Genomic DNA, 22,523 nt, shown 5'->3' with positions numbered 1-22,523 from the left:
AAACCGCTCGAAAAACGGCACAACTGGGTGTGTCATGAGCGAAGACTTTAAGTGGCGGCCGCTGACGATCGCGATGAATTTGTCCGCGCTGAAATTGGGAACATTGCGAAACCGTTCCGCCATCTAACGCGATAGGATTTGATTTAAGTGGTGCTTGCGCTTTGGTGGTCCGAATGATTCACTTTGCAGCGAGTGGCGTGTGATAACGTGCAACGGGCTTACTATCTACTCTTTGTTATCGCACGGTTAATAGTTTTTCTTACAATTTCTCTGCTTTATCAATTGGTGAACGATCAAAGTTAAAATTCGAAGATAGATAGCAGCTTTTTGTATTCGACGATTGGGATATCATACGACAAAAGGCACGGAGTTAGAACGAACGGTCGTAGCTGACGCAACGAAAGGCGAAAAACGGGCAAACTAGTTAAAGTGTAAAATTATAGGTAAACGGGGATTAAACAAACAGCAAACGAAAGAGTAATGGAATATCGACGTGGCTTATTTACCTGGTAATATCGTATATACTAAATCAACATCATAAGCGTCTAGCGAGGGCCGGTGAATTTCGGTCGTATCGGCAAATATTGATTATTCTGCCTGTTAACGTTCACGCAACCGATAACAATTCGGATTTCTCTGACGTCGTGGCCACGCGAATATATCTGGGGTCAAGAGACAATATTAATCGTCGCTCGGCATATATGCAACAAGATATTTTTTATTCCTCTTCCTCTCTCTTTCTCTTTCTATCTGTGCTTCTGTATCTCATCAGATCTTCGGATTGTAGTTCGATCATTCGACGATATTTCAATAGGCGTTCTGCACACATCGAGTCGCCACGGTACAACTTGCTTCTGCAACATTCATGCGGACCAAAATCGCTGGTTGGCTAATTGGATGGGAAACTGTTCTAACCGGCGCACGTAAACAAATTAACCTCCTTTCGGCCGATAGCGTTTGATCCGTCTGAACGTTCGATGAAAGACGATTCACCGTTTCTCTTCTCTCGCGCTTTGCGTTTTGGTGCAGCTTTTTCGCTAGGGAATTTAGTTTCGACAGGGATACTGCACGGTATAGTGGGTTGGACGATGGCAAACGGAACACTTTCAAATGGCAAACTACGAGCAAAGGTTCGTCAATCATTACTCGACATTTAATTACGTCGGATGGATGCCGGGACCGAGCGATATTGCGACGCGCGTCGCGACTCTCGGCCGCTATCGATACAATATTGACACGATTGCCCACACATCGAAACATCGGTATTTATGTGTAAATACTCGCCAAGCGCAATAAATAGAATGAAGTATAAATATTGCGTGAGCGTCGTTTAATCCTGCGTCGCCCGGTGAAGCGTATGTATGTACACGAGTGCCATTCCGGAGAGTTGTAACTCTTCATTTTTCAAATGGATCGTTTCCCCGTGGTTCGACACTTGATCAACGGCGAATTTAGATCGAGCTAAAAACACTCCGTATCCCCTTCGCCTTGCTTCTTCAAAATCGATACTCGTCTCGTACACTTGTTTAAACATTGTATGGATCGTATCGTGACAACTGTTTTTATATGTCGTAAAACACGCAAATAGATATGCCAACGTCCGAAACAACGGATAACGTTTAATTTTTAACGTTGAAGTGTAAAAGAAGAAAGGAACAAAAGAAAGGAAAAAATAGAAGAAAGAGTTTCATTTACATTAGAATTTAAACGTCGTCTAACGTTAGATAAAATTACATTTCGCAGACTGGCGGCGTTCATTTTTCTGCGAGGAAGCAGGCAACGCGCCGTTTACTCCCGGCTTCATTAAATACGAACAAACAAAAGTTCTTTTATTCTCTTAATTCACTCTGCAGCTTTCGAGAACCGGCTAGCACAGATGTAAGATAACCGAGCAATTTCTCACACGGTTCGAGTTGGCTTCCTTTCTATTGCACCGTCTGTTACACAAGACTGCCATATTATGGCGCGTGGGATGGTCAAAGGACGATTAGTCTTGACACGATTATAAACCGGTTTCAGTAATCGTTTGATAGACTTTCGGACGTGTGTACGTGTTTCAAACGCGTTGATGCGCGTATATTGTGCAACGACGTATTTTTACGCTACAACGAAGAAGAAAGTCTCGAGAGCCAGTATCGCAAATTAGTTTGTCATATTTTTCTTCTCTCGTAGGAACGTACAGCGGTACGTACAGCGGTTCGCGAAAGTGTCTGCACATATAATGAATAATGAATAACGAACTTATTCAAATTCAAAGCATCTGAACATTAAGAAGAATCCAAACAGCGATAATTCATTCGATCGAGCACTAACTAAAATTTTCTCTACACGAACAAAGTTTATACAAGTGGAGTTCTACTCTATCTACATGTAAAAATAACGTCGAAAGTTCGCAATAAAATATTTGAAGATTCCGTGACTATGTAGAGACGTGGTTCAAGCTACGAATCCTTGAAAACGAATCTTCTATTTACAACGTTTTATTCTAGCTTTCCCACTTATTTTTACACGTAAAATAACCTTTCATCCAGTTGTATAATACGTTCTGTAGCACAGCGTACGAAATCAAATTATCTGCCAACGCTAGAATATCACTCTTACGCGTTTTCTCTCTTTCTAACAATCTAGTCGATTCAATCCGAAGGAATCGCTTCCTAAAATCAAGTAAAGCTTCTATCTTTCAATCCACGTTTTCAGAACGATCTTTCCCTCATCTCTGTCCTCGGCAGTGTTCCTAGAACTGAGTCCGATTTCTCGCCACTTTACATTGTGCCCACGTTCGAATGGCCCTGGAGGACCGGTCAATCAACAGCCATTGACCCGTGGAAAACCTTTGAAACGGTTGGGTCTCGTTCCGTGAGCCAAAGTCAGAGGAAAAAAAAAGTTCCTCGCGAATTTGCGTGGCGAGTGTGTGCGAGCGAACGATCGAATGGCAGCCCCGATAATGTCGCGTCTCCGCTCGAAGCGGGTTTCGCAGCGTTCTCGATTCGCTGGCGTCGGTAACTTTTAACGAGACTGTAACTCGCTGCGCGCACCAAATTTCATCTCTCCGTTGAACGATATTAGGTATGGGATGTCGCTCGTTATATATCGGCCGGATTTCCATGCCGACGAGTCACGTCAAAGTGATAGTCTGAGGCGATGCAGGACAATCGCGAATACCGTTGCATTTTGTCCACTTGCACGAGCAATTCCAAGTTTCCGCGGGATATCGCTAATTGCCTTGTCAAGGTTACACAGTCACGTTTGCACCGCGTATGTCTAATCTTTTGATATTTGATATTTTGCTCGTATAAATAGACGAGATTTGCCGACGAGATAGTTTGAGAAGAGTGTAGCTACGTGGAAATTACAGCGGCTACGAGAGGTGCGTATGCGCATCGTTGTACGTATTATGGTACGTACACAACAATTAATTAGGTTCAACCTAAATTTCGTATCATTTAGAGGTACTTTCCTTGTCACCTTCGTGCGATTACAGAAATGAAACGTAGAATCTGATAGAAGCAACGCTTCATTGAGAAGTAGGGATATTTAAAAAAATACTTTATACAGCGGCTGTAGATGGAAAATTGGCGGTAATTAGAAGATAGGATAATACAAGTGAAAACATAGATTCACTTATGCATCCAATCACTACACTCGCTATGTTAGATCACAGCAACGATCCATCGTGTTTCGGGTGAAAAACTTTAGAAACGTGTATTTTGCAACTTCAAAATTGCGTTAACCCATCGTGAAAAGCTTGACAAGGCTCACCGAGTAACGTGTCCAATGCGACGTCCCTTTGCGGACCATCTTTTTCAAAGAGCTTTGAGCTTGAGGTAAATCGACTGGCAATGTCGAGCAAAGTCTCATTGCTGAAAGCGGAATTAACGAAAAAGGTTGGCGGTAGAAGTAGATGATCGTTCGATGACCAAGACAATTTGCCGCGAAAGAGGAACGAGCTGGTTCGATTGCGTCTTCGTTCATCGTTTCGATCCAGCGAGATTTAACAATCGATGGCGAAGAAGACAGCCGGTGTACATGGCGGACAATATTATATTTTCTCCGTGGCCTTTCCATGCAGCGTTGCCTTTTCTTGCCATCTTTCCCTCTTCCTTCTTTCTTTCGCTGTATTTATGACTTCACTTGGCGTAGTGCAGCCGCTACACACGCTTTGGAAAAGCGCAGGCCGCTTTAATTAGCAGAAATTAGAGCGGAGAAGAATCCGCAACCAGAAGAAGAAGAAGAAACAGAGGAAGAAGAAGAGCAACACCTTTCTTATTTGGAAGCTCCGCCCAGGCGATTCATCCTAGCTGGAAGCTCGAAAGCTTTCGTACTACTTTCAGGTCTTTGCTCGGTTAATCACGAACAACAAAACGTTGACACGGCTTAACGAACGGAACTATCGTCTCCAGTTACCGAGTACGATGGTTTCACCGCTAATTATTTCGTTTCTTTCAAGTTTTCTCAAACGTAATTCACTATCCAGTCAACGAATGTTAACCTTTTTCATATCTTTCCATTCCTCGAGAAATTCTGTTTGTTCTATGACGATACTGTCAAACTTTTAGCCTCTCTTTCTGTTTATCGAATTGGTTCAAGATTTAGGGAGAGAAACTTCTTTAGCCGATCTATTCTGATTCGATCAATATCGAGAAACAGCGATCATCGTTCATTGTCATTCGGCGAAGTTCCTACTCCAAGAAAATGCAGAGAGAATGCAGCTTTCTGTACTACGAAGGACTGTGCAAGAATCGTGTCCAAGATTCCTATACGGATTCAAGCGAAAGCCTCGAATTCCAGCTACGATCGGATCGGTTTCTACGTAATCTTCCGCATGGATGATTCGGTTCAATCGTGTTTACTTGCACGAGACAGGATGATGTTGAATTTCCGATAATCCAGCGGGACCGGCACTGGCTCGTGCCAATGCTGCCAAAGTTACGAGCATCTTATCTTCGTGATACGTTCGGGACCTCCTTTTCCATCATTGTACTCTCGTTTGTTTCCTTTTTCCAATTGTAGTTTGTTTCAATGTCGGCTATCTAATTTCGTTCATCAACGTCAGTCGTTTATTTTATCAGTCGGACAATGTTAATCGTCCTATCAGTAATAATTTCAGCCGGATCGCTTAGATATTTTAATCTTGAAATACGGTTCGCTGTCAGCGAGGAAGGGAGAATATTCTGATGTTTAATTAAATTATTCGCTAGTATCGATTAACAGTAAATTACAAGCAACCCGTTTGGATCGTGTTTCCTGAGAGTATCGAGAACAGAGCAGTACCAGTGGCAACGATGCCACGTAAAACGTCATCAGGCTTTTAGGCGAATACAAGTTGCAACCGATAGAGGGACGTTTGACCTCGCACAGCCAAACCACAGCAGCTCCGTCAGCCTAACACAGCGGTTGGTGCACGTGTACGTTACCCGTGGGCTAATGTCTGTGCCACCTGGGACATTCTGACATTCGGATGCTTCGGTGTCCGAGACGCCAGGACTCACGGTTCTTCCCGGAGGACCTTGCTGATCTATAGCACTGACTGGTTTTAATCCATCTAGTTTTACGATGACAGAGAGTCCACCAGGAATGTGGGAAGTTGGTCAACTTAGCCACCGAATTATCCCACGTAGCGGAACTAGGCTGTGTCACATTAAAGTTTTATCCTCGCTCGTACTACAGGTCCCGAAAATTTTAAACAGCTAAACGGAAGACACGGCCTCCTTCTTCCACGTACGATCGAGAAAATTTAGCGCAAAATATCAATTCACGTCAACTTTCCCTTTATCTTTTACGAAACTAAACAGCACGAGGAATTAGCCGAGCACCGCTGACAGAGGATTCTGTTTAATCTTCCCCGAAAACAGCTACCGGGAACGCCACGCATCTTTAGCATCCAGTGAATATTTCATGGATATGCCATGTGCGCGCATAATTTTCACGTCGCCGCCACTGCATCCCGCCCTGTCCCGCCCCTTGATTATCCCCACTCCTGGCCATTGCGCCACTGGCAGCCGGCCACGTAGCAGTAGCGGCGTAGCACCGCGCTTCAGAGTTGATTAATCTATACAATATTTAAGAAGCAGCCAGCCGGAGAAAAAAGACCTTCCGCCGGAGCTTTGTTTCTCTACCGTTTTTCTTGCAAATTCTGTCTAGTTTATCTGTCGTTCGCATTGGAACGTCTTTTTTTCTTTCGCTCTTACCGTGACGAGCCACGCGCACGTATCACGAGCGTATAATCGCGTTATCGTCCGTGAAGAAGAAAAAAGAAGAAAAAAACGTTTTCCGAGAGGATTGCAAATCTCTCGCTTTAATCAGGTTTTAGTTTGCACATTTTACAAGGTCAATATCACGGTTGTTAAGGAACGACGTGACGATCAATTTTATTATCGATATTATTTTCAATATTTAACATTTTCGAGATTATGGTATGTTGTTACCCTCTGGACGATCAATACAATATCGTCAATACGATATCGAGAATAATATTGATCGTCACGTCGCTCCTTTACGATATACCTCACTTCCTGTTTTCTTTCATCGTGCAAATTATCGCACAATCCATCGATCCATCGATCCGTCCGACAAGTTTGATAGTCGCGATTTCTTAGATTAGTTATCGGAAACGGTGTATGCACGAGAGCAACCGGTCGTTATGAAAATTTCTCGGCACACAGCTTGTTTGTTCCCAGTTTGCACGAACATATCCGAGAAAATGCTGCGCACGCCGGCAACAGTCACGTCCGTGCAAACACGCAACTGCATTATTAATAATATGGCCAGAGCGAGAGAGAAGGAGAATACTATAGCTGTTCGCAGTCCATTGCGTTGGATCGCACGCGGCAAACCTACATGGAATTTTCTCCTAGGTAATTTCAACCAACGACTATCCAATCTTAAACTTAAATTCCAAAAGTCTATTCTGACTTACTTCGGAAAATAATACTGTAGGGAGCGTGTACGTGCATGTGCGACGGTTCGGACGGCACCGGAGCCGTTACTGTAGCAAAAAGGTGAGAAAAATAATAATTGTCAGCGAGGAAACGTGTAACCGTCGCGACGACGCGATGCGTCGCATCGTATCGATCAGCCGATACATAAACCGAGGCAAATGGGCGAGTCGCGAGAATTAAGAATCGAGTCGTTGCAGAAACAGAGTCGAAAGTCTTAAAGAAAGAAAGAGTTAAGAATTGCGCGTTGATAATCAACGAGAGAAAAGTAAGTGAATCGTGATATTGTAAATTTTGTAACCGCTGAATTGATTGCTTGCTTCCTGCTTAATATATGTCGGATCATCCTTGGAAAACGGGGCGTGTGATGAGTCTTGCTGCGAGTTGTCCATAGTTGTCTTATACCAGATGATGTTTGTTTATGGGAATGTATTACAAAAGTTAACGAGCGATATCGATGATCGAGTGATCGAGATGTCTATGACGATGAATTCGGTCAACGGGATGACGATCACGATTAGGAACTCGATGTACGTGTTCACTGGGCTAGTCGAACTTATCGGATTGCACCTCGGTCCAAGTGGAACTGTCCTTATATACTCCTCTCCGTATTCCTCGGGTCAATCCCTGTTTTTAAGGAGAGTTATTTAATTACTTTATACCTCTGTTAGATACACGTCCCTCCCGTGACCGTGGCTACGTTCAGTGACCCATTATGTCACTTCGAGCCCAAGCCCACTGTCATAATTCTCGGATAATCATAATTGACTTAACTCATAACCAGCTATTTCTCAGTTTTATCGTTTAAATAAGACTATAATAAAAAGTCTGGACTAAAGTATTGGGGACCTTCCAAAATGTTCCGAAAGAAAGGCTCCGGCGTCCCTTCATCTCCGACATATATGTATGAACTTTTTCATTTCAAACGCAATTTATCAGTCGTGTTCATGCTGTAAGAAAGTGTCGTTTCCCATTCGCTCCTGATCCTACGATATCGATGTTAGTAATAGCCAGACTTGAACAGCGAGGATAATGAGTCCAACTTTTGTCGTGGAGCTATTTAAGATACGTTGTTCGTCACTTGTTTTAATCAGAGGGAAATGAAAGAGGAAAGACTACAATGTTCTGTTTGACGATGATACCAAACAACTTTGAGTTCTTAATAGAATAACATTGATATTAAAGTTTTATTCGAATCGTTTTCATTGAAACTTATTTGTAGACGTAATGGAATGGAATGGAAAGAGAGGCAGAAAGAGGGACAGGTTGGAATTCGCGTGAAATGGTAATGAGTAAAATTGCATGGGCGGCTAATTGCATTTCTAATAATGTGCTGGTAAGGGCGGGCTTATATAGTTTATTGCACTTTATTATCCGACCGACTGCAACCGCTGGGAATTTTCCTGCTGGTCCTGTGCTGTCTGCATATTGTTCTTTAGTGTCTGTTCTCAAGTCGTTTATCATGAAGTAAATAAAGATATAACGTCAATATCACGGTCATGTGTATCACGGTGGAGAATGCTTTTAATTATCGTTATCTAAACATTACATTTTTCCAGGATTTTAAAAGCAAACTATCTGTAACTTGTTCTAATTACAATACTTTCTTATTATCCATAACGCGATAACGTAATGTTATTTACCTTCGTGATATCTTTTACTTGTAAACACCGTTAGCAGTAAATAAAGAAATGGATGAGAAAGTTGTAACCATATTCCAACATTCGTTGGAAAACGAATGATAAATGAGCGAGGAAAATCGCGATCATCGACGAACGAGCTTTACGAGGCAACCACGGGAGTGCAATTTTTTGAGTATTTTACAAACGAAAATTCGATCAAATTCATACTCGATTTCGTCCTCTTTTTTATGCTTCCGTTCGCTGTGAGTAATCGGTCCGCGATTGTCTTCGTGGAAATAGAGGATGCTTTGAGCATAGCGTATGCGATGCGAACGGCCACCGCGAATAAAAAAATAACGCAAACGGCGTATGAAATTTCCGTCAAACGAAAACTAAAAAAAAAAAAAAAAAGAAAAAAGAAAAAGAGAGAAACAAAAACGGGAGACTCATGATAAAAATTTATATAGCAAACGCGTGCCAGTGAAATCAGGTGCGATGAGTGACTACTGCCGGTCTAAAAATAAATGCCTGGCATGCGAGATCGCGAGAACCCCGCTGTACAATAAATGTATTAGAAATTAGCCTGTTTCGTATCGCGAGAAAGCATCGGGGAATTAATTCACAATTTTCCAGCGCCGTTTCGCTTATGGTGTTAGCCCCGTCCCATAACTTTATACGATCTCGTATCAGGCGTGAGATCTACAAAACGTTCGTTATTAAACGCATTTTCGCGGCAACGGGGTCGCACGTTTGTTGAAATATTCATCAGCTGTTGTCGCTTTTAATCCGTGATTTATATCAGCTGATGTTCAAAGTCGTGTTCAATTAACGGACACTAATCGCGATATAACATTTCGTCGCTGAATCGAACTGAAACGATGTTTATAATTTTGAAACGTCGCGATGCACGATACAAACGATGTTCCGTCGGAAGTATAAGATAACGAAGCAGGACGATGACGTGGTAAAGCTCAGCGACAGAAATATGTATTCGCGACAACCTTTGTTTTATTCGACAGTCACGTAAACCGTGGAGAGGAGTCTAGAGAACGGTGGCCATGCAAACGAGTAATTACCGCAATACTAATAATATGTCGGCGAGAATGGATTTACGTGTCCCATTGCATTAGGGAAATTACCGGAAACGTTGCCGCAGGCTTCGTTGTTTGACGTGTAAAATCGATGACGAACGGAGCAACAAAAGCAACGGAATACTCCGCTTCTGTTACTGTCCGCCGACATTACCTTCCTCTCCTTTCTCTTTCGTTCGAATTGATTACACGTACGCGGACGAGACGTTCCCAACGTACGTTCGCGGCTATTTTAACGTCACGTTTGACTCTGAGGTTTAATCACCGGAAATCGAACATCTGTCCGCCGCTTCCAGTTTTAACGTTTATCAGTAGAACGACTCGGAACATGATTGTTTGCATCTCTGATTGCGCGAATATCGGGGACGTTGGTTTCCGACTCGTACGGAACCCGTAATCAGACGTTCTTCCGTCTGGAAAATGGAAACAGCTTTATTTCAACGATCAAACAAGTTGCTTCATTTATTTTCAATATTTTGAACTTGTAGTTTCACAGTTTACGCTTATAGGTACGCACAGTGACTCACGAACGTATTCGATACTATAGTAAAACCTTTAGAGTTATATTATGCACGATAAGTGGAACATTTTGAAATTTCGTTGACATTCTGACGATGATGTACGATCATCGTGATTATATTGGCAAAATATCAAACTGATTTGAATGTATACGTAGAGGCTACGATACATTTATCGCAAGCGAACACTTCGATAAAAATGATTACGCGGTACAAACAATGAATGATCAACCACTCAAATGGTGTATTTTGATTTCAATGATTTCTATGTACGCTTCATATATAACGCTCTATACATACATGTAACTTTTATGTACGTTTTCAAATTCGTCTGAATTTTGATCAACGTAGTAATCGTGGTTGTCGTGACATATTATGGAGACAGGAAAATTTCAAAATACGTCAATGTACATATTATATTCATAAAAAGTTTGTACAGGTGTTCAAATACTTTCGCAAGCCACGGCGTCAGCGCGTATATCTCTATTTTTACGATAATTGGTGATTAATATTTAACGTTTACGCGTTATGCAAACGAGTTTTTTTGACGTTGTAGCATCGAAAATAATACGATTTTAAATCGAAGATGTTATGGACTATACGCAACAGCTCGCAATTCGTTTAATCTGCGTTAATTGAGACGAACAGCGGCGCGCGAATATTCGAAGAATCGCGCTTGAATAAATACACCATTTCGTGAAATTTCCTGTTTTCCTGCGATTTTCGCTAATTGGCGAAATTAAACGGCCGGTCAACGAGTGGAAACTTGAGAATTACTTTCATCGCTTGTAAAGCATAGTTTCGTATAATTAACGCAAGAGCTCGGTTCTCTCTATGAGGCACACGCGATTACAGTCTTTCGTCTTATACTTTGTGACACTGGTCGAGAAATTGTACGCTCACCTTTGTAATGCCGATTGATGCTTATGCTCTGGCCGTCTTCTCTCTTCCACATCAGTTTTGGCGTTGGATATCCGTCTGCTTTGCACGTCAGCGTAATATTCTGGTTCTCACGAACCGCCACCGTGCTCTCGGTGGACAACGAGTCCAAAATGTTCGGTGGTACTTGGAAACAAATAGAGAAGCACAGAAGGTCAGTAGGTCTAATTAGAAGCTGGTAGGTTGCCTAAATTGAAACAAGTTCTCAAGATTTTACGTTTAAATATAGTTCGTCACGTCGATGGTAAAAAGATCGCTCTTTTCTTCCGCAAAGTAATTCTATCGAACGTTTCGCGATGGATGTCTCGTTAAAGCTGTTCGGACGTCTTCGGCGCACATAATAATGTAACAACAGCATGCCTTGAGTCGATGGAAGAAGATTAAATATGCTCACCGACAACTTGAAGGAAGCCGACCTGGCTCATCATCGGATTCGTGTTCAGTTGGCACATATAATAGCCTCGGTCGTCTTGCTGCACGTTGTTGATGTGAAGCAACCAGGTCTTCTGATTGTCGTGGGACACCGAGAATCTCGGTATCTTCACGACCACGTGTTTGTGAATGGTCAAGAGCATTTGACGACCCACGTGAATCCACGCCACCTGTGAATTAAATTGGACAATGTACTCAGAACTTTCTTCGTCTCTTTTCTTCTACAGTGATACAGGCAAAAAGCTCTTTCTCCTTCTATTCGAGAAATTAAACCGATATGGAGTAGAAGCCATAACCGAGTTGATTAAATTTAAGAAGATTAAATATGCTAGCGGCGAAGATTCGATCTTGGTCACTTGATCTCGATATAGTCGATATAATCGTTTATCGGCTGTATCAAAGAAAATGGACTTGCAATTTTTATTTGGAAAGGAGACGTGGAATCAATTTATAGCGGTACGTACGATCAAGTAAAAAAAAAAAAAAAGTAAATTCGCGTATCAATTTCAGCGGTCTCGACTTTACTCGTATCGATATAGTTCGATAACTTAAAGAGGAAATCCATAGTTTGCAAAAGAACCATCAACGGTATATCGAATCTCTTGATACACGTGCCAGAAACGAGCGATTCGTGCGACCACTTTGCGCGCGAAATCTTTCAAATTTCCGCTCGTCAATGAGTCGCGAGCCATCGGATGCTCTACAAGTGGCGGAACCCGATGCGGCGAACAAGCTGGGAACAACCGAAGAGAGAAAGAAGATGGCCAGCGCCGGGTTGCGCCGCAACGACACGCTGCGCAACCCTCTCTGCATCAGAAATGCTATGAACAAACATTATTACGACCGTATTTTACGCTCGGCTGGGCTAGCGTTCCCCTAACTAAGCTCATTCCACGACAAAGCTTATGCACTTTCGAGGATTTCTGGGTTAAACTGGCTGCCCTCCCATTCGCCGTGCTCTCCTGCCACGCTACTTCTTCTTTTTCATTTCCTTGCCAACGCTCGAGAACGCTTCGTTGCACGAAAGCGCCACTTTTCCTTGTTTTTGCCATTCCACCTCTTTCCTTCTTCGCCTTTCTTTCTCCATATACATTTAGTCGTATCCCCGTACGAAGGTAACGTTCTAACAACTCCCGGCCTCTTTGTCTTCGATGAATCACCTTCGTCACACGGACGAAGTTGTGTCTCTTTTCTCGTCGCACGATCGGTCCATTGCTCTGGTTCATTGGAAATTTATTCGAGGAACGTCTTTGTGACGAAGAACGACAGATTTCTAATCGATTTTATAATATAAACCAGCCAAATGTAAACAGATTCTACGCTCCTTTTTCCTGTTTCTGGTCCCTTCTCATCTCATTTGAGAATAGTCGAACGCTCCAAGAGGCGACGGTCCCCTCTATTTGTAAGGGAAACTATTCGGAAGACATTGACCAAGTCGCACTGATTATTTTCATTTTATCTTTCCTGCAGAATACTTGCTCGCATAATTACGTAACAAGCGTACCATGCCAAGGGAATTAAGCGACTCGACGAGAGGCAGATCATTCGGCGATTCAAACTCGTGCAACAGAATTTGAAACTTTGCTAATTGTTCTCGAAAGAAAGCTTCGGTAGAATCGTTCCTTTCGTAGTCGGACGTAAACTACTCGATCTTAGCGAATAATTAAAGCAACCGACCGAGACTTCGGTCGATTGCAACGTTTTAAAAAACGCGTTTCGTCTGAAAATTTCCGAAACACGAAGATAGATTAAAAACATACGACTAGGAAATTACGCAGAAATTGTTTCTACGCCGATCAAAGCGGATGGCTCGATTCGTTGATTTAATTTATCGAAAGGATCAAAGGAGCGTAGACGAGGCAGCTAACAACCGCTTGGAAGAACGCCATATCGAGGCAGATTAAAGCTTAGTTGAAATCGGTTAATCCTTAGTTTCCAGTACAGTCATATACGTCGTTCTTTACATCCAACGTGCCTCGTATTCCATCATATCGAAACTTCCACCGGTAGTCTCCTTTTATAACCACGTCGTCATTAACCGCGTTCCTTTCCAAATGAATCATTCAAACTCATTAATCATCTACTACGGTACCATTTCATACGAAATATCGTTCGTTCTAAACCGATTATTAAAGGATCAAAGGTATAGTTACTGTCCAAAATTTGGTCGCAATTCCGGGCGATGGATCGTGAAAAGTGAATGGCGCTCGATCGAGAAAACGAGAGCCGGCTCTCTGATGCGCAAAGGTAGCTGCCGGCGTTATATTGGCCTTTAAACGATCTCGAGGTAAAGCTCGCGCCGCTTGCGGCCTCGATTGAAATCCCTGGCACTGGTTCAAAGTCAAGCTCAACTGCCGCCGCGATACTGGCAACTGACGCTTTATATCGCGAGGAAAAAGCGTTATGTCGGTAGCGGCGAGTTTTTGTCGCGGTCAACCTGTTTAAGAAACTTCGATCGATTTTGCCTCTTTGTTTCTTTTTTTCCTTTTTTTTTTTTTAAAGTGGGTATTGCCTTTGTGGAAGTTTCTTGGTAAACACCAATGTTTCTTTCTTTTTTTTTTTTTTTGTAAAGAGCGATACTAAATTTTAGAGATATTTTACAGACCATTTGTCGAGGTTTTTTTGAACTGGAAACAATTTTTAGAAAGTTCCTCCTTTTGTGTTCGATGTTTTCAGTAACGGCTATCCCGTGAGTAGGATTCGACACTTTCATCTTGAACAGAAATCAACGGTGCAGGCTGCTCGCGCTTGTTGCTATCTATCGACAGTCACGCGGATGATTCAGTGCAATATAGATCGACGCGTTCATCGTGCTGGCCCGATCACTTTTGGGTTCGTGTGCCAGCGGCTGTCAACCAAATCGAGTTTTTTTGTACTCCGAAATGACCGGCACGTATAAAACCGATAAAAGGTGACGGGAAAAGGAATAAACGCAACTCGTCAAAAATGAAAAAAAAAAAAAAAGGGGGAGGGAAAAACACGCTTCAAAAATGGAAGAGAAATAATTTTTTTCAATTTCACGGGAAACATTTTTTTAAAACCGAGTCGATAGTTGTTCACCGATTCCGATCTAATTTCTCACCACTTAAACATCGTTTACAACCTTCTTGCTTCGCTCCCGACCGAAGGCTTGTACGTAATAAACGTAATTAAAGACGCGTTCCGTTGCTAGAACATACAGTGTGGCTACGGAAAATATTCGCCGCAGGTTTCGTATTTTTATCAGGTTTTATATTTCATTTTCATGGTATCAAATTTTCGTAGTCATACGAGAAAGTACCATTAACTGGTGCAAAATTTAATGTACTCGGTGCTAATTTAATTACTACGTAAATGCTGTACAATAAATACAACGGTGTGCCGATACTCTCTTCGACCATTGTGCTTTCGACATTCGGTCGCCACCATTTTGTGTCTTTTAGATTAACATTGACCGTCAATGATGGTTGCCGAAACCATCCGGAACGCGGTTCACCCGCCTCATCACGGTCCAGTTTCGAATGACAGCGATTACTCGGCGACCGTAGTCGTTGATAGCTCGGAAGCAGGACGAGTCACGTGCCATCTTAATGTTACGAACTCTCTACGGAATCTATATTTGTCTCGCTTTAAATACGTGCTTCGTGAGTCGTCCACAGTCTACAATACCGACGTGCCGTTGACATTCACAACGAATCTCCATTCGACCAGCAGAAACGTTCCAGCTGAATATAAACGTGATCTCTTGGCCGTAAATGTCAGCCAATTACTCAGTTCATTTATACGAACCGGTCGATAAGCTACATAATTATCATCTTCCCAAGGAATTCGGTTTCAGTTCGTCAAATTCAGAACGCTTGTGTAGAATTTAGCAACATCCTCGCTCATCCTTTTGGAAAGCAGACGTCGTTATCCAGCGTGACTCTTCGTAAATCCTTCGGAATTTGATTCGAATTCCAACGAAAGGGGCGTGTTAAAGAGAATTCTAAAGCGTTGTCGTCCGAGTTTCTGTCTGCAACGAAGATGAGGCGCATTTTCGAGGAAGGACATTAGCATTAACCCGTTACTCTTCACCATCTACATACTTCTTTTTTTACGCACGCTCGATAATCAACAGCGTGGCTCTAAATTTTTCTCGGCGAGTAATAACCCTCCGAGAAAATTCTCAGGCTCGTAAACGATACTCCTTCGCTCTCGTTCGAGAGTCGTTACAGTGGCTGTAACGGGTGCGCGTTGCTGCAAGGCGAAATTCGAAAGTGCAGCAGCCCAGGGTTGGTTAAGAAGAAACGAGGAGGGAGAGAAGACGAGAAGAAAGAGTAAATTGAGAATAGCCGGGGGGAAGTTGGTCAGAAACGAACATGGTGAACTTTTGGGAACTGAGGCTGGTTTGGAAAATACTAATTTAGATGCAAACTGCCAACTATAAAAAATGTTAGAAACCATGGCTCGGTGGCCATCCGTGAGAATACCTTTCGCAAAGCTTCGATAAAACGCACTTCAGCTATATGTGTTTTAATAAAGACTCTCGCGAATACATCAACCTGGTTACAGGCGGATCTTTGTTCTTCTTTTTTCCTTTTTCCGATAGAGGAATTCCTTAGAGCAGCGTAGCTGTTCAAACTGATCTCTTGGATGAAAGTACAGCGGCTACACTGAATATCGGTGCACTATCGCGTTTGTTGTAGTATTTACGCGCTAACGAATTTGGACCAAGTAAAAATGTAAAATCTGATAGAAAGAAAAATATTTCATTGGAAAATACGAGCGTATGTCCAATACTGACTGTAATCATTGTATCTCGGACTTTGCAACTTCGCGTACTTCAAAAAAGAAATATAAGAGAAGAGCAAAAGGACGATCGATTTCTCGTGTTTCCGTAAGAATGTTCTTCGATCTCTTTAAATATCGTCCGAAATTAAGTCGTGACGCAAGATAAAAAAAGAAAGGCAGGGAAGAGGGCAGGAAACGGGGGCAATAGTCGTTGGAGTTTACGCGGAGTTTCTTAAAACAATCGACCAGTCGATCTAGAATTTAATTAACCACTGCATGGAATGGGGCGAAGGGAGAAAAAGTAACCGAGTGGCTGGAGAACATAACAAGAGAGAGGAAGAGAGAGAATGCTAGAACGGAGAGTGGGAACGCAGAAGTGGCGGATAGAGTCAAGGAGAAAGGAGAGGAAGGTCGAACCGACGCGCAATTCCAACAACGGCGCGGCGTTTAGCGTCGAGGAGGGGAGTTGCTCGTTTTAATCAACTTTGCGAAAATATTCCCGACGTTTGCCGGCGCAGTCATTAGGCCGAACTTGATTTCCCACAAGGTCGCTTTTATATTTCTCCGCGGTTTTTAGTCTTAACGTTGTTGCGGCATATTTTTATCCCCCCGTTCTTCTTTTCTTTTTTTTTTTTTTACAAATGAAACATCTGATGACAGTTGGTCGTCGTCGGAGAAATCCGAACACGTCGTCTAGCAGACCAGATGGGAGCAACTTACTCATTCCCTTTGCCGCCTGTCGTTCGACGCTTCTTTAAAATGTGCGAATCGATTCGTTGACGTGGGTAAAGGGAGTTTCCGTAGTTCAGAAGCGGAGACTAGAGGGGAAAGTTGATTGGTGGAGAGATCAAGGGGAAAGATTGGAACTCTGAAAGGATGAAGTTTTGCTTTACTCAAACGCGATGAAACGTCCTTATTGTCTTGAGAAAGTTGAAGATGTATTACGGAATGCGATTAGTATTGATATTTGCAGTATCGCAGTGCGAAGTACACGTATAGTTTCTCCATTTTTTACTCTGGTAACAAACTTGAAAGACGTGAACAATTGCTTTGATAATGTAATAGAATAAATAGTGTAATCTATAAATTAATAACGCAGTTGTTTTTGTATTATTATTATTATTGTTATAAGTAATATAATAACTTCTATATACTACCATTATAGCGTTATTACTCACTGCTTCCGCCATGTGGATTACACGATCTGTATTATATGCTTTTCTGGCCGAGGATAGCGTCTAGTATAGCCGATAATGATTATTTTTAACTCTGGTTGTACCTCGATTGATAAAGTACAGGATATTTTAAGGTTGTACATACTCGTATTACATTAAAGGTATCCACACATTTGAAAATATCAGCTATAAGAGAATCATATTCTTGAAATAAAACGATCTGTTCTAGCGAAAATGTTGTAGCTTAGAAATAGATTTTGTCGAAGAAATTAATCTGCAATCTTATCTATAATTAGAAATGAACAATAGTACTGAAACGTCTAAAGCCTTCAATCATAAGGAAAGATTCGATAAGATGCACAATAGACGATGATAGACTTCATCTAAGATATAGGAAGAATCAATTGTAGCAAATTCTATGTCGGACGCGATTAAAGAGGAAGAAAGGTGACGAGAAACGAATCATTCTCTGGCGCGGAAGTTTCGCGTTAATCGATAAACGTTATCACTATCTTCTCATTTGATGTTTTTCGTCGTGAAGAATACATTTCCTGGATGATGTACCACGATCTGACTATTTCCTTCGGATCTCTAGCGCGAATTAACTCGACGATTTATCGGCACGGTAATTAAAAATAATTTCACAGACCACGAGAAGCGACTCACGGCGACACGCGACGTCCAAATCGTCGGCACGTCGTGGCGCCGACGCCTGACGCACGCCCCCACCGTTGTAATTCGGTTAGCAAATTAATTATTAAATTCATTTCCTAATTAGCTAATTACAGAGTACGCGCAGTCGTGCTGCCTCCACTTTTTCCCCTTTTACCGGAACAGCTGACCTCCCTCGTCTTTCCGTTCTGTCAATAATGGACACGCGTTTCAACGTGTTCAATGTTTTTGATCTCGTCGTGTCTCACACGTATTGTATTCTAATATCTTGATAACGCGTTAATAGATTCATAAGAAGTTCAATGTAAGTGGAAGTAAAGGCGACATCGTTGCTTTTTTTGCATATTTACTTTCACAGAACTGAATTCGTTTACCTTCTGAGAAATATTGTGTTTGTTAATCGTCAATAACAGAAACATGTTTCTCCAACTGGTTTTGTAAAGAAGACACAACGTATTAAAATTTAGGGCCAATGTTACTGAAAAGAAGTACGTTTATCGTTTAATCGATTAGTAAGTTAAATAAAGGGCACGATACTGCGTATATTCAACATCGAGCATGAAAAAGTTAATAAGTTACGAAGCACTTGGTAGATCCAGTATAATGATAAATTAATTTTATACTTACAAAATAAAGGTGGCTTGTTTATACGACGGACGAAACTAAATTATATTATATTTGTAAAATATTTTTAGTAGACTGCGGATATTTATTTAAATTCACGTTCATGTGAACATAATAAAAGAAATGAAAATTAAATAGAGATTTATTTCACTCTTTAAAAATATTATGAATACTTTACTTTAATATTATAACGAATACTCACTCTCTTTACTGGATATTTTATACATTTTTGCATGTTACGTGTATCCAGTACATTCTACATAAATTCATGAACAACCGTAGCGTACTGATCAAAGGTCGTTATATATGGAACAACAAATGTTATACGAAGCAATCGTTTACCTTCTTTCTCGTCGTAGAATATGAAGATGCGTTATCGATTAAGGAATTTTTCTTTTGCGTTAAGTCAATTCTTTGCTTATCGGCTTCTCTTTTGCAATTCAAATAATACTGTACGCCTACAGATACAATATCTAATAAATGAAGAAATAACTGAACAAGGTTAAACTGTAATTATTTTTATAATTTGCGGAAAATTTAAATTTCTTACAGTCAAGATAACGAACGATCGAAGGTCGATGGCAAACAAGGCGACCATCCATGTTCTTCATATTCGGCGTATTTCTTTCTCCCGTTGTAATTTCCGACGAGTATAATGGAACAAAATTGCGGCACGTCTGCCTCTTCTTGCAACCTAATCTACGAAACCGTACATATCGCGAGCCATTTTTTTCAATTTGCCGTCCATCGTACCTCAAGAGCACGTAACGAATACGCGTGCCGAGTATTCTACAAGCGAACCAAGCGTAGGAATTCATTTGAACGAAAGAGTTTCATCGTGATTCCCTGGCTTCGTGGTATAATTAAATTCGTGGAAATTGACAAAGTCGTACGGTTTCTTTCAGTATCGGCTGGAACATTCTAAATAGGGAACGAGCGAAGATACTTCGTTGCAGGCGTTAAATACAATTTTCTGGCGTTGCGATCAAAGAGCTGGAAGTCGACTGGGTCCCTTGGGACTGTACCAGTGAAACGTCGAATCTAATGAGACTGTTAGATCGGTGAAATGGGTGATACACGATTTCAAAGTCGAGGGAAAAACTGGCAGACCGATTGTTTCTCGCTGTTCGTTCTCGAAAATAACGTTCCAACGTCGTCTGTGCAGGCTCAAACGCTTGCTCGTTGGCTGGCGAAGAACGCGGATAAAAAATTGATGAAACCGCGGAAAAGTAGATTCTCTTTTTACGTTTGATCGAAAGCCATAGGTGGAACGGCGAGCAATGATGGAACGACGAGGAGAACGGTAGGAAGGATCGATAATGGTTAATACGTTCCTGGCGGTGGTTCTCTAGCCCAGGCAAGGTATCGTGATTCGATACGATTTTTCCGGATTGATTTTATTGGAACAGATTAAAGGACAGACTACGCGTTCGTGAATTGCGTCCCATCGGTAGATCGTACGATACCGATGGAAAAGCCGGGATAGCGACTGACGTGTAACGAACCCCTTCGATTCGGTAGCAAACGGAGAACGCGATTCAAAAGCGCACTCCATCACGCAAAATAATGTTTCCGCGTGTACCGTGAAGCAACGAGCTTTAATGAAACGTTAATCTGGAATGGAGAAACGTAAGCGAACCGGCATCGAATAAATTGTTAAAATATACCGAGCGAAATTTCCAACTACGTTCGGCTCAGTAAATTTCCAGATAACATTTCCATTTGTTTACTCCAATATCGATCAGTAACCTTTTAATACCGGACAAATTTCGCTATGATAGTGTAAATCAGTTTTGACGTTTTATAGCGCACTATAAAATTGTTTTGATCGCTCAATAACGAGACTGCGGACTCTCATGCATCTATGAACAAATTTTAATCTCTGCAAGTTTATAGAACCAGCGTAATATCGCAAAATCTGTAAAATAATCGAAATGAAGTATTCGCCATTTAAAACGTGTAATAGATCTCTGTTTTATATTCCACGAAAATATAACAATTATTTTGCAAACGTGCCAGGCTAATTTCATTTTTTCTTCTTTTTTTTTTTCTTCTTTATTTCTACAGAAAATACATAATTTATATAAGTATAGAAAAGATCCGAAGATTCTTGAAAGAGTAGAGGAACGATCGTACGGTGTGGGACATTTATCGATCTACCAACCTTCATGTGGTAACATGTCCATTTATGGTTTCTTAAGGAAAAGGAAAATGACACCGATCGTCGGGGGGAACGTCTTTCTCCGTGAAGTTATCGGTTCTGATCGCGGGTGGAATCGACTGAAAAGGCCTCAATTTTTATTCTTAGAACGTAGAGGGCTGCGAACATCTTTATGTTTCTCCGGTATAATGGTCGAAGCTGTAAACGCGGATGAGCTTACAGTTTATTGTCGCCGCATAGTAACGCTCGTCTCTTCTTTCATAAAAATGGATCAACCGAATTATTAAAATTCTTCTGCCGGCTTTGCAACGCTCGTTGTTTCCCGACTTTCTCTAAGAATTCGCACACTTTCGTTCCGTTACCGGAGTTACGTATAATGAATTATCATCGCCGTGCTTATTAACCATTCACCGTCCATCGTTCCTTTAATTCCCGTTTATACTTCCAAGATACTTTCGCTGTAATATCTGATTTTTCTAAGAACCTTTCTCTCGACCAGGATGATGTTCAATGGATAGGTACTGGATATATATTAATTTGCATTTCCGCTCACGTTCCACCACCTCGAAATCTTTCGCCATTTAATACTATCTTGATTCAATCCGAGAAAATTGTTATTTTATCCTGTAGAATTTAAGGTTCTAAAAGTTGTAACGTATTTGAAGGATATACAGTGACTTTAATCCATGCAGTATTAATTCGTGCATGAAATTATATACGAATAATTGAATTCAATTTAATTAATATAGATAATATTTATAATTACTCACTCTCCTTTGACGCAAACGTAGATATACATTTATCTCGAAAAGGATGTAAAGACGAATAATTATCATTCCTTTCATTTCCTTTAATCCACTCACGTTTCCCTTCCTTCCTCCCTTCTCCTAATCCTCTCTCGAATTTTCTTCTTTCCCGATCTCCTCCTTTCCCTCTGCTTACTTTTTCATCGATCTCACGTCCATCGAAATATATACGAAATATGTATCTATCCAATACCAATCAATGGCGATACAGAGATTTCACGTATCACAGTATTTACTTTCCACTGACTATATCTACGTAGAAAATGTATCTATTTATACGAAGAATCTTGTACGTATCCGTCAGATCATTCACGATGTTCGCTTATTAAATTAACCTTATACGTGTCCTTTGTCACCGAAATTCTTTAAATTTAGCGCCCAACTCTCCCTTTACCGCAAATTGCCCCTTCGCCGGTTGAAAATCAAATTTCCATCGGTTGCGTTGTATTCCTTGAAAGGGATCGAACAAAGGAAGGATTCGAAATCCCTTTGGATTCCGGTTGGAAAGAGGACGAGCGCGAGAGTGGCAATTTTCCGGGCACGGCACGTTGTCGTTCAGGAACTTGCGTTCGTAATTGGCTCGGACTAATAAGCGCCTTCAACCGACCGGCAATGTCTTCTGCGGGGTTCCCGCGTGCAGTCACGTGCACGTGCGTGGAAGACATGCAGACGGCGATGCGGCGCAAGTTTCGGCCCGGAACACGTGCCGCTCCCATCTACCTCGCAGCGGTGCTCAATCATCTCTTGGCCACGTAATTGCGCGAAATTCTTCGTGATAACGGGATCGTGGCCGAGACTA

At 41.6% G+C, this 22,523-nt stretch overlaps 2 protein-coding genes across 4 annotated transcripts in view; one reads left to right on the top strand and one right to left on the bottom strand.

Annotated features, from left to right (window-relative positions):
* LOC139988283 (lachesin) overlaps positions 1-22,523 on the bottom strand; it is a 285,333-nt gene that overhangs the window by 60,177 nt on the left and 202,633 nt on the right. For all 3 annotated transcript variants that reach the window (XM_072005502.1, XM_072005503.1, XM_072005500.1), the window contains 2 exons: positions 11,500-11,707; positions 11,070-11,231 (listed from right to left, as the gene is read on the bottom strand). In XM_072005502.1, coding sequence (XP_071861603.1) covers positions 11,070-11,231; positions 11,500-11,707 — 370 coding nt within the window. The remainder of the gene's footprint in view (positions 1-11,069; positions 11,232-11,499; positions 11,708-22,523) is intronic.
* The window catches only part of Fuctc (alpha-(1,3)-fucosyltransferase C), a 29,792-nt gene continuing 14,453 nt past the window's right edge, over positions 7,185-22,523 (top strand). The window contains exon 1 of the mRNA XM_072005513.1: positions 7,185-7,203. The gene's annotated coding sequence lies outside the window, so the exon portion shown is untranslated. The remainder of the gene's footprint in view (positions 7,204-22,523) is intronic.

The sequence above is a fragment of the Bombus fervidus genome, chromosome 6, assembly GCF_041682495.2.
Source record: "Bombus fervidus isolate BK054 chromosome 6, iyBomFerv1, whole genome shotgun sequence".
NCBI lineage: Eukaryota > Metazoa > Arthropoda > Insecta > Hymenoptera > Apidae > Bombus > Bombus fervidus.
This window is presented reverse-complemented; position numbering and strand designations above follow the sequence as displayed.